The sequence below is a fragment of the Atractosteus spatula genome, chromosome 4 (assembly GCF_055471065.1).
Source record: "Atractosteus spatula isolate fAtrSpa1 chromosome 4, fAtrSpa1.hap1, whole genome shotgun sequence".
In the NCBI taxonomy this organism is placed as follows: Eukaryota; Metazoa; Chordata; class Actinopteri; order Semionotiformes; family Lepisosteidae; genus Atractosteus; species Atractosteus spatula.
In genome coordinates, this window is record NC_142709.1 from 68,285,370 (window position 1) to 68,297,222 (window position 11,853).

At 39.8% G+C, this 11,853-nt stretch overlaps 1 protein-coding gene across 1 annotated transcript; it reads left to right on the forward strand.

The window, feature by feature from the left end:
- The first annotated feature begins 4,616 nt into the window (after positions 1-4,616).
- otol1b (otolin 1b) lies at positions 4,617-10,214 on the forward strand. The gene is made up of 4 exons (XM_088914618.1): positions 4,617-4,995; positions 6,120-6,209; positions 8,767-8,838; positions 9,264-10,214. The coding sequence occupies exons 1-4, from the start codon at positions 4,617-4,619 to the stop codon at positions 10,160-10,162; spliced, it is 1,440 nt and encodes a 479-aa protein (XP_088770744.1). The 3' UTR covers positions 10,163-10,214.
- Positions 10,215-11,853: the final 1,639 nt, after the last annotated feature.

The window sequence follows — 11,853 nt, forward strand, 5'->3', positions numbered from 1 at the left end:
TACTGTACACAGTAACTTGTAACTCTTATTCTCGCCCATGGTAAGACCAGTAATTTGCGGCAACAATAGAGACCATACAATACTTTCAACAAAGTTCACGATTTTGTGCTTAATTAGAAATTTGTAATCTATACCAATCTCATCTACGGTTTCTATACCATTAATGAGATTTCATATTTCTTTGTCTGAGAAATTGGGACTGCGGCTCCCCTTTAATTAATCAGCATCAGAACAGGTGAAAAGGAAAGCGAGATGCACCAAGCTGAGCAAATAATGGGACCAGTAAAAGGAAAGACCTTTGCACACTGGGTCTGATCCGGCATCCCATTATTGATTGTGTAAATTCCACACTTCTACTGGATGGACAACTTTCCTGGATTAGAGGTGAAGATGACAGATCAGGTTCAGTATACATTCTGAAATGTACTTCAGATGGGAAGTGGTCCAGAAGACAGTGAGAGTCTTCATGACTGGAACCGATATGGATTATGTAGGCCGTGGGACTTCCAAAGGAGGCTGTTTTGTTGATTGTGATGACCTTTACTGTATTTTATCTAAGGTGTGAGACCTTTGGCTTGGGGGTAGTTTTCAACCATTACTGATGCAGTGGTCCCTTCCAGATGCATGTCTTGTTTGGAGTATGGAGTATGGAGTATTGTATGGAGTGGGTCTTGTGAGCATGAAAATATACACTATGGACAAGGAAAGGGGCTGAAGGCAGCTCTGGACCACAGTGAGGCTTGGAGACCGACACTGTGTGAGAATCTTGGATTTTGAAGCCTCCGGCCTTTAAAAGAGAAGCAGATTGCAACAGTTGTTTTTTTCAACTTTGACATTCTCCTTTTGTCAACAGAATGAATCAAGCCCTCATTGCCCTTGAACTTTGGAAGTGGCATTTAAGTTTTAATCAACTAAAGCGTGTGGATACAATTTCTGTTTTTCTTTCTCCGTGTAATTTAAATGAAAATAATGGAATGGGCTTGAGGTATCGAATGGAGATCATGATTGCCTCAGAACAGACAAAGACTTCTCTCTCTGCTCTTCCTGGATTCCTCATACACTGTAGTTGCCTGTTTGACATTTACAACATGTCCTGTGGTTTTTGATAACATTGTTCTGTTTACGTGTGATTGTGCAGCACACTTTTCAAAGGTGAATGCAACTGACAAAACCAGGTTGTACCCCGTCAAAGAATCTATTGCGCAGTTCCAGCCAACCCATTCAGAATTTCAGAATGACACATAGTTTATGTATTATGGAACAAGTAATTTGTTTATTCCATGCTGAAAAGAGCAGAAAGAAAACACAACTTTTCGGCTGTGGAGCCTTCTTCAAGTGTATGTATTGTGTCTTTTTATGTATTTTATTATACTTTTAAAGGTAGAATTGTCAATTATTTTTTATTATTTACACACCCAACATGAAATTACCATTAGCGTCTTTACATATCAGCTCACAGCTCTCCCTGTACTCCCATGGAGAGAATGAGAGCACACATACAGGTTCCCCTGACCAACTGCTCTTCAGAGCCATTCATCTTTCATCAAGCCCCACAGAGAAACATAGGAGACTCACTGTGGATTGGAGGAGTCTCGCCTCTCTCAATGACATCACAAATGGGCAGTTGCCATAGTCACCAGAAGCCAAGAGAGCCCAGTAATCCCCACCTCTCATCCTGGTGGAGTTGAGCCAATTGTGTGCCATCTCTCAGGAAATCTGCATCGTGATTGGCTGGTAGTGACTGAAGATCACATATGAGGATTACAGATGTGTTGTTTGAGCCACCTGATGAAATATGTTTTGATTTGTGAATAAATATTCATATTTAACCTATAGATTTTTCTTTTAAACTTATTGCAAATAGATGTACATGATGGAAGAATGACTTTAAAGATCTGAAAGCAACTTTTTAAAGGGTTTTTAAAATGGTTGTAATTAATTACTTAATTGTTGAAAACATGAGCAAAATATTATTGCACCTGAATGGTAAATTCCATATATATAAATCCAGTACAGTAACTGGAAAGATACATTGATATAGTACAGTCCGAATAAATAAAAGTAATTTTTACAAGCATTTTATAAAGTTGGAAGTTAAATATGCCTAGCAACTACATTGAATGCAGCTAAACCATTGAAAATAATAATAATACTATAAGGTACATACTCTTAAAAGCACAGGAACTTCAATTCATTATGCAATGTAACTTAAGAAATTAATTTGATTTATTTTTGTTTTATCATGATATTCATTAAATAGCAGGCAAGTACAATACTTGTAGTATTAGAGAAAAATAAGTGTCCTACTGTAAACTGACAGATATTTTGAATAATACGTGGTCATGAAATTTGAGCTTGTGTTTTAGGTTTACATTCATTAAGATGCACTTAAGTGGTACAGGAAAAGTAAATTTACTTTATTAAAATAATTATTGAAAACTTTAGTTCACTTTTACCTTAACAGGAATCTAAACTGATAAAATTTACTATTGTCATATCACTACTTTGTTTTTTATACTAGCTTTTATTCAATATCCACTCCTCGGGCTAGCTCTCTACTACTGTAAGTGACGAGTATAAAGTTCTACAAACCTACAAATTACAGCTTTTTCCAAAAGAATCCATCACAGTGCACTGGCTTATTACTGGAAATTTCCTTTAATTTAGCCCAATCCCCTTGATATATGGTAGAGGAATTCTTAATATATCAAGTGACCAGTGCTTCTGCTCCTGTGACCAACTGTTTTATTGAACTGAGTACATGAGAGTGGCATATCTCATGTCACAAAGGCGAGGAAAACAAGAAAACTACAGAAATGAGCAGTTCAATTAAGTCCTACCTGTCTGCAAACATTTGCATGTCCTCAAGTTTCAAGTCTTTCGTAGAATCTTGAATAATTCACCAATCCCGTCTGTCCAAAACTTTGGTACCCTCCAATTGGTCAGGATGTAAAGAATTCCTGAGAAAAAAATTAAATCAGAGTGTGAACGTGGATGATTCTAGTTCGTACAAAGAGCCATTAGGGGATGAGGTAAATTATAAACAGTTCATTAAGAAGGTAAGTGAGAATAATGTTAATTCCTTAGCATTAGAAAGGAAAACTGCCACTTGGACTTTTCTAATATGGTCAGATAATTTGGCAAAACTGAAATATTCAGTGTGATTTGTTTTGCTATTGGTGTTTTAGGAGTTGCAATTGTATTACAAATACTTAAGGTTATTAAGTAGATGTAGAGGGAATGTGCTTTTGTATTTGTATAGGTTCGTATCGGAAAAAATAAACTAGTGCCTGTTTATTTCTTCTAACCTGCATGGATGATAAAGCTTGGGTATTCAATCACAAAAATCTCAGAGTGGACTGGTATTGAAAAAAAAACAGAGCTAAGAGAGAAATTATTCCAGTTTTATATTGTTGTGCTGAATTGTGTTCAACTTCGGAAAAAGCAGGATCTAAACCTAAGAAAAATAAATGAGAAAAAAAATGTATGTGGCTGTTTCGATGTAAAGAGCTGTCAGACTCCAAAATTCCTGCAGCTTAAATATTCCTACACAAAGCTGAGATCTGAGGTGAAGTTAAATGAATCAAACACAGTTATACAACATTCCCAGCTACAGGAAACATTCTTTTATACAGAATTTGTATTCACTTGGATTTCTCTTCTATAAGAAACTTTTTTGTTCTTTGTTTAACCTTCTCTGTCTGGTAGTCCGTGACTGTACGTTTACTGAACAGAGAAAAATCTGTGTTCTGACATTTTCAAATATCAGAATAATACAAATAGATCAAATATTTTTTTCAGTCTGATGTTTTACTACATGGATAAATGTACATATTTCACAGATCCTTTAGGTTTTGAATATATGGGCTGCAAAGATATGTATTAATAATACTCAACAAAACATCTTTCTTCTAGAAAAAAAGGCTGCATCCGCACGTACCTTGTCAGTTTTATTTGTTTTATCAAGTGTTATCTTCCCTCCACCTGTTGTCAACGAATTACCTACAATTGAGCTTTTCTCCTCATTTCATCCCACTGCTGTATCCCTTCCAATTTCAGATCAATACTCTCCATTCATTTCTCAGTGCAGCCAGGCTTGTCTTCCTACCTAATAAACCTAATAAGCTCTTTTCACCAACCTAACAACCCCAAGAGAACCTTGGGAGTTCATCTCAGGCGTGCGGCTCTCTCCAGGCACATACTCACCAGGGGTTACTGTAGTGCTGCATTGCAAATCTATACTCTGTTCAGCTTGCTCTCCCAGTCCGTTAAACCAGTTTTTGTCATCCCCCAGTCAAGAGTGGGTTAGAATAAGTGATCTCAAGATGTGCCTTGCTTGCCATACCATGCTTTTTTGCAGTGCTTTACTGAAATTCAATAAACAACTCAGTACTGAAATTCAGTGCACTGATTGACACATTCAAGGCTCCTTTGCCTCCTAATGAGGTATTCCAATAGATCCAATGGATCCTTATTATGGATCTCTTCATCACACTCCTCAAAAACGAGCTGATTTTGCTGGTAACATTATATTGGCACTTTTTCCCTTAAAATGTTGAGGAATCAAAATTAATAAACATTTTTACGCTTTTGTATTGTTAATTGCAGGTATTGAAATGGCGACCTTTTCCTTCCCATCAGTGTGTCTAGTGGCAATTGTAATTATTGCGCACGTATCATCTAAGACGACTCAGTTTCCCAAGTACCTGTACACAAAGAAGCCCTTCCCGGAAGTCCATCAGACTACCACCACGTTTTCCAGCGGCGTCACGGATGAGACAACCGACGGCACAGAGACCTCGTCCTCGGCATCCACGGACAGCACCACCTTCGCCAACAACCCCTTCCAGGGCTTCAAAACTATCTCCACACCGCCTCCCAGCCTCGATCACGAGAACTTCACTCTCGACTACAACGAATGCTTCTTCAATTTCTGTGAGTGCTGTCCTCCGGAGCAAGGACCAAAAGGACAGAAGGGAGACAGGGGGCTGCCAGGTACTATTTCAGCGGTAACTGCCTTGTCAACCAGGTTAACCCATGCATTGCAGGGAAGTCAGACGTACCAAATTAGCAAACAAAAAAAGATCGCGTTCAGATCGTAATGAGTTACAAAAAAAAGGAAATGAACAACTGCATTCGTATACTGCTGTACCTCCATGCATATTACTGTTGTGGAAAATATCGACACATTAAATGACGAATTACTATTTTAGAAAATAAAATGCACATTTTCATTGTGAATACAGGATTTGCACTGTGCTCTTGTAACCCTATTAAATTTAATCCTTGTATAATTTTTTAAAAGAGCTTTTAATTTCAGTACTAAAACATATAATGCATTCTAGGATTGATATCTTACTTTTACAGCACACAATCAAAATGCTACTATCAGCACAGACTTTTAGCACATTATGCAACTTAGTTTTTGCAATAATATAACTATGAGTTGCGGTTAAATGGAGACAAGTATCAGGAAGACTAGCACTGTTGCCTTGGGGCCTGGGTTTCTTGCCTGGTGAGCCTTCTATATGGAGTTTGTATGCTCTCCCATGTCTGAATGGGCTGGTATTCCATCTAGTGTTTAGGCCTTGCGTCAATGCTTTCAGATTAGGCTGTAGCAGACTAATCCTTACAAAGAATAAGTGGCTTTATGGTAATGGAAGGAAAAAGTTTTGGAATACACTCCGTTCACATCTGTCCAAGTATTCTGGAATCCATTCCTTTCAGAAAATTATATCCTTGAAAAAAAATTCTGTACTGTTTTATTACCTTAAGTGTATATTTGTTAAACTACTATTTTACTGCTCTGTAATCTGTTTGTTCTTGGGTTATTAACGAGAAGAAGCAGCGTTTTCTTCTTTATTAACCCAAAACTGTATTCGGATGAAATATTAATTCATGAAGTGAAATCTACAACTCCCATTTTGTTCAGAATATCTGAGACATAATTAATTGAATGCGGGTGTGAACGTGTATATTAAAACTATTACAGGGAATCGTTTAGACATGAGTTTCTTGCACGGCAACACAGATATTTGCTTTGTTAGATATCTGAGGCGATCGTCTGGAGAGGCTCTAGTGCTTGCCAAGTACTGAGTGGGGATGTTGTGCTGTTGCAGGACCTCGTGGAGACAAAGGAGAGCCGGGATTAAGGGGACTGCCTGGACCAGCAGGCATTTCTGGGATCAAAGGGGCCAGAGGAGAAAAAGGTGACTTTATATCCCATCTTGTTTTTCAGGAATTTTTATTGTAACCCTTTTTTTTTCTAAAAAGGAGGCACTTAGACTTTTTAAGCACATTCCAGAAAAGGGATTTACACTGTTAGATTAGAGGATTTGAAAGCACTGCAGCCCTTCACAGTCCAGTTCCTCATCCAGAGTCAGATGTCATTCCTGATTCAAACAGTGGGATTTTTCTGACATTTGATATCACGTTAATTAAAGATTAGCACCTTTTGGTTTCCTTTTAACAAGGCTGGAGGACTGCAGACTGTAATCTCCCTTCCCAGGCCTGTGATCAGTTAGCTCTAAACAAGGGCTTCTTTGAAAACTGGGAACTTATTTCAACATTATGATATCAAATATGAGAGGTATTTCGATCAGTTATCGCATCTACCTATGATCCTGTTGAATGGTGTGGTGTCATTTTCAGGGCCACATGGATTTCCTGGGAAGTGACTTAACTCTAGGATGTGTTAGGAGACACAACAAACAGGAAAACCAGTAATAGTATCCCGGCATGGCACAGTGCTGTTGTTAGAAATGGAAAAGATTCATACCGATGTGCCATTTGACAAGGGTCAACATGCACTTAATGTGATCATCAAAGAGGATGGACGGGACTGAAATACTAATACAATGAATGTACTGTAGGTAGTGATACAGAACCGCTACTGAAGTGTTTGTTAAAACTTCTTGTGCTGATGCCAAAGGTCATAGTCTTTGTGCTTTTAAATATGTGGCATGAATAGGAGCAGTCATGCTCTTTTGTGCACATTGACGGTCGCCGCTGGGCTAGACTGTATCTAATATAGGAACAAGTAATATGTTTATTCCATGCTTAAAAAAGAAACAACAATGTTTCGGCCTTGGAGCCTTCTTCAGGTGAAGCTCCACGGCCGAAATGTTGTGTTTTCTTTTTTCTCTTTTCAGCATGGAATAAACATATTACTTGTTCCTTTTGCTGCCTACGCATGCTGACACAGCTGCCCACCTGTATCTAATATATGTACATACCAGAAGCAAGCAGGTGCCAAAGGAATGCAAGGCATACGTGTGATTGCCGCTTTTATGTAAAAACACAGCTCCCAACACGAACCAGACTGCACAAGTGGAAACTGGGGGGAAAAAGAGAACAGGAGCGTTGTGACAGTGTGAAACTTTTGGTTTAGGTTTAGCTGAGCCCTTGTTTATTTCAAGAAACGGCTGGATGAGATCATTGGATCAATTAACAACTAACTACCTGAAGGGCTACATGGGACGAGTGGCCAACTCTCGCTACAACTTTTCTTATGTTCTCATTGTACATTTTGCTCTAGACATCAGTTTCAGGAGTCATCTGTTAAGAGTGGCCGTAGGGCCTCTGCCAATTCTAAATACTCTGAAATATAGATGTGTGGTTATTTATTAACTTATAATCAGAACTTAATGAAGGCCTCGCCTTTGGATGGCATTCTTTAATTCCTGTTCAATTAAGCTACACTATATACAACTACACCCAGAGACTCGACATTGGTAAAAGCAGAGATTCCATGTGCCTTAAGGGATACTCTTTTTATAAATACAAGTTGCTACCACAGAGGAAAATAAGTTACAAGGTGGAAAACAGGAAAACATTCTTTAACATTTATGTGCAAGCATGCAATAAATATGTAGGCTATCGGAAATCTTGAATTAAGTGCCAGCGTCGGGGCTGGTAACTTTTATGTTAAACAAATGTGCAGTATAGCTTTACAAGTTCATTCAGTTAAAATTGTGTAAAGTGCAAAAAAATAATTGAAACCCCTTACCAGCTTTAAATCGGAATGTGTTACAGGATTTTATTTTCTGATTTTTCTACTCATTGTAGAAAAAAAAACAAACATGTCCTGAGTGACAGTAAGATCAAAGAGCGATCAATACAGTCAATCACATGTGTCTCTCACTTGTCAAAAGTATCAGCAGTGCACAGAACAGTAGGAACAGAATACAGGACACATTTCTGTTTGTTAATGTGAGTTGAAAGAAAGGCTTGTTTTTAAGACATTCAAAGTGTTTTCCGTGTACAATATTTAAGAACATGAGAAAGGATTTGGTCTGCATTGTACCCCTACCCTTACCTTTGTACATGCAAATAAGTGTGAGCGCCGTATTTCCTTTCTGTATTTGGTTTTCTTGACATTCCTCTGAACAGTTTGGGCTCTCTCACATCCTAGCACTGTGGTTTAGAACAATCACCACTGAGCTAAAGGTAGCTAAACGTGCCTTGAGTGTGCACGAGCACGAGTGCAGAGGAGTAGCATACACATGTACAGTGTGTTCCCGCTGGTCCACTCGCGCAGTGTGAGCTCTTGAGAAGAAGTACTATACTAGGACATTTATTTTTCATTTAGTATTTCACGCTGGTTTAGGGTTGATCTTTGAAGTTGCCAGACTGCCCAGGCTTGACTGTCTTCATGGCAATCTTCTCCAGGCCTAGAAGACGCAGCATTTATAATTCTGGGAGCAGTCCTTCCGGAAATGATACATATTTAGGAAGCGTTGATTCTTAATTATTATTTTTTAATAGGGGACAAAGGTGATCTGGGAGAAAATGGAATTAACGGACTTCCTGGGATTCCAGGGAAACCAGGCGAGAAAGGTGAGTCATGAAAAGTATTTCAGGCTTTCAGAAGCCGAGTTCTGGCTCCTGTGAGATATTTTTAATCTGTATTTGACATTGGGGGTATTTACCGTCGCAATCCCTGTATTGTATCGGCTATCGGCTTGAAAAATATTTAGCATAATCGGTTCTCATTAATCCTCTTTAAAAGTGTGAGATGGAAGAATGGCCATTATAGTTGCTGCAACAGTCGCTATGAAAAATGCTTATAAAAGGCGTTCACACCATCCATGCTTAGCAATTGCAACAAATAAGATGAAATCCTGTATATATAGGTGAAGTATGAAGTATATGTAATAATATGGCATATATATTGCATAGTCATCTTTTCCTACTGCAAATGATTGCCCCTTTTGATTACTACAGCACATTATTAACAGATTCCCGTTCTTTAATTCTTGCAGGTGATATGGGGTCCAAAGGAGACAAGGGAAACGCTGGTTTTCCGGGGTTCAGAGGTGAAAGAGGGGAGAAAGGGGATCAGTGTGAGAATGGCACCAAAGGAGAGAAGGGGGAACCTGGAACTATGGGCCCAATGGGGTTTCCGGGGCCGACAGGGGAAAAGGGGCAGAAGGGGGTTTCGGGGGACAAAGGGGATTGTGGGTCAGGGGGAGAAAAAGGAGAAAGAGGCGAGAAAGGGGACACTGGTCCGAAGGGCCTGAAGGGAGACAAGGGGGAGGCTGGCATGGACGGTCCTGCTGGCGCCAATGGGCTGGACGGACAAGAAGGGAAACCTGGTGTTCCAGGAGAGAAAGGCGAACCGGGGGTCAGAGGTTTTCCCGGCCCTCCTGGACCGAAGGGGAACAGTGGACCGAAGGGCGACCGGGGTCCCCCGGGAATGAAGGGGGACCGTGGCCCGAGGGGTTTTAAGGGGGCCAGAGGTGACAGCGTGGTAGTGAAACGGTCGGCCTTCAGCGTGGGCTTGTCGCCCAGCAAGTCCTTCCCGCCTCCCGGCTTTCCAGTCAAATTCGATAAGGTCTTCTACAACGAGGAAAACCACTACGACATCGCCATTAGTAAATTCAACTGCAGCATTGCTGGAGTGTACATCTTTACCTACCACGTGACTGTGAGGAACAGGCCCCTTAGGATCGCCCTGGTGGTGAACGGAACAAGGAAGCTAAGAACCAGGGATTCCCTGTACGGCCAGGACATCGACCAGGCGTCTAACTTGATCCTGTTGAAGTTATCCCAAGGTGACCAGGTTTGGTTAGAGACACTGCGAGACTGGAATGGAGCGTATGCTAGCAGTGAGGATGACAGCACGTTTTCAGGATTCCTGCTGTATGCAGATAAGGCCTGATTTATTCATCTTGGAATGTTATCTCATATGAAAATATTCTGAGAGTGGAAAACGGAAGAAGTAGCCGATAATAAAATAAGATATGTCAAATTAATTATTAATCCAATATCCGTATACTTTAAACATTTTTTCCTTGAATTTAAATTATAAGAATCTGAGGTTTTATGAAAGAAGAATAACTTTGAAATGATAGTAGTGGACAAAGTCTTGGCACCATTTGTATGGAGTCTTCTAAAATCATTGTTTGATTTAATACGGTACTTATGTGTCAACAGTAAACTGCGTTGTCTTGTTAACTGCTTTGTTTTTACGAATATTAGAACACTCCAAAATAAAATCAAGCAGTAAAGTGATGTATTTTTTTATTGCTGAAAGAAAAATGAACAGACACTTTACTAACAGGCATTTCCATTTAAATTTGGCATCACAGGACTCAGTTCACTGGGGACAACAGCATCCAGGACTTGAATGCTCGGTGAGATAGCTTGGCTTAACCCACTTGGGTAATGGGCAGCCTCTGGCCATGGGACAAGGAGGCTCGAACCCATTCAGAAGCGAACCAAGGGGCAGCGCCAAGGTGGAGATGGGGAGGAGGAGGGATGATTGAGACGAAAGCGAAGGGAGGCGTTTGTGTCTGATATACGGAGCTAATTTCCAGCAATGTTGAATACAGTAGATACAGCTGTGTGTGATTATCTACAGCTGTGTAGTTATCCCTCCCCATCTTCCATTAAGAACTTAATTAATTAATTTAACCAAGTATAACGATGGTGGTTCGTACTGCCATCCCACAACTCCATGGTTCAGATCCAGATTTAGTCAACTGTCTGCGTCAGGTCTGCATGTTGCCCCTGTGTTTGTCTGGAGTTTTTGCAGCTGGAGGTTTCCTACTACACACCTAAGACATGCTGGCTAGGCTTGATTACCTCTTTCATATTGTTCCTTTCCTGGCACTGATGGCCTGGCACCATGTTTAGGAGGAGAGCAGTCATCCGGCAGGCATTGTGCTCAATGCTCCCAAGACTGGCCAACTGAGGCTCCAGCTGGTTGCTGCCCTTGCCAGAAAAAGTAACTTTCTGATAATGGGTGGACATTATATGACATTAATAAGTGACCCATTGCTCAGACATTCTTGAAACGCTTGAATTAATTCCATTTATTATCTTACTTGTACTCATCATACCACTCTCTATAAAACACTCCTCAAAATACTGTAACAGTCCTACTGTGAGAACCAATGGTCTAAGATGCAATGTGGAAATCTTCAGTGAGATTGATCAAGTGGACCAGCTTATAATACATTTGATTTTGAGCTTTTAAAATATCAGCTTGAGCATTATAAGGTATGGTATGGTTAACATCAGATACAAACTTAAGACTTAAACTTCACAGAGTATCAATATGCAGCATCTCATTGCAAAACTGAGACATTTTTAAAGAAAACGTGAGAAAATGTAACCACTAGTTTCTACACTCACACAAAAACATCACCCTCAGCTAGAAAGAGTGCTTTTCAGATTGCTGTCCTTGAATTCTCGAATGTGAGAAAACTTACAAAACAAGCTCTCAGCCTCAATGCCTTTTTAAGCAAAATAAATGGAAACTAATGCTGTTGACAAATATATGAAAATGCATCAAAATGCCACTGGGAATAATGACCAAATTGCTGCCCATTCACAGGAATGAAAATG

Bases quoted from the DNA above. Each gene is read 5' to 3' on its own strand.
- otol1b (XM_088914618.1), top strand. From the start codon at position 4,617: ATGGCGACCTTTTCCTTCCCATCAGTGTGTCTAGTGGCAATTGTAATT. The intron at 6,210-8,766 runs GTGACTTTATAT...ATTTTTTAATAG, and splicing joins AGGGGCCAGAGGAGAAAAAG to GGGACAAAGGTGATCTGGGA. The intron at 8,839-9,263 runs GTGAGTCATGAA...TAATTCTTGCAG, and splicing joins AGGGAAACCAGGCGAGAAAG to GTGATATGGGGTCCAAAGGA.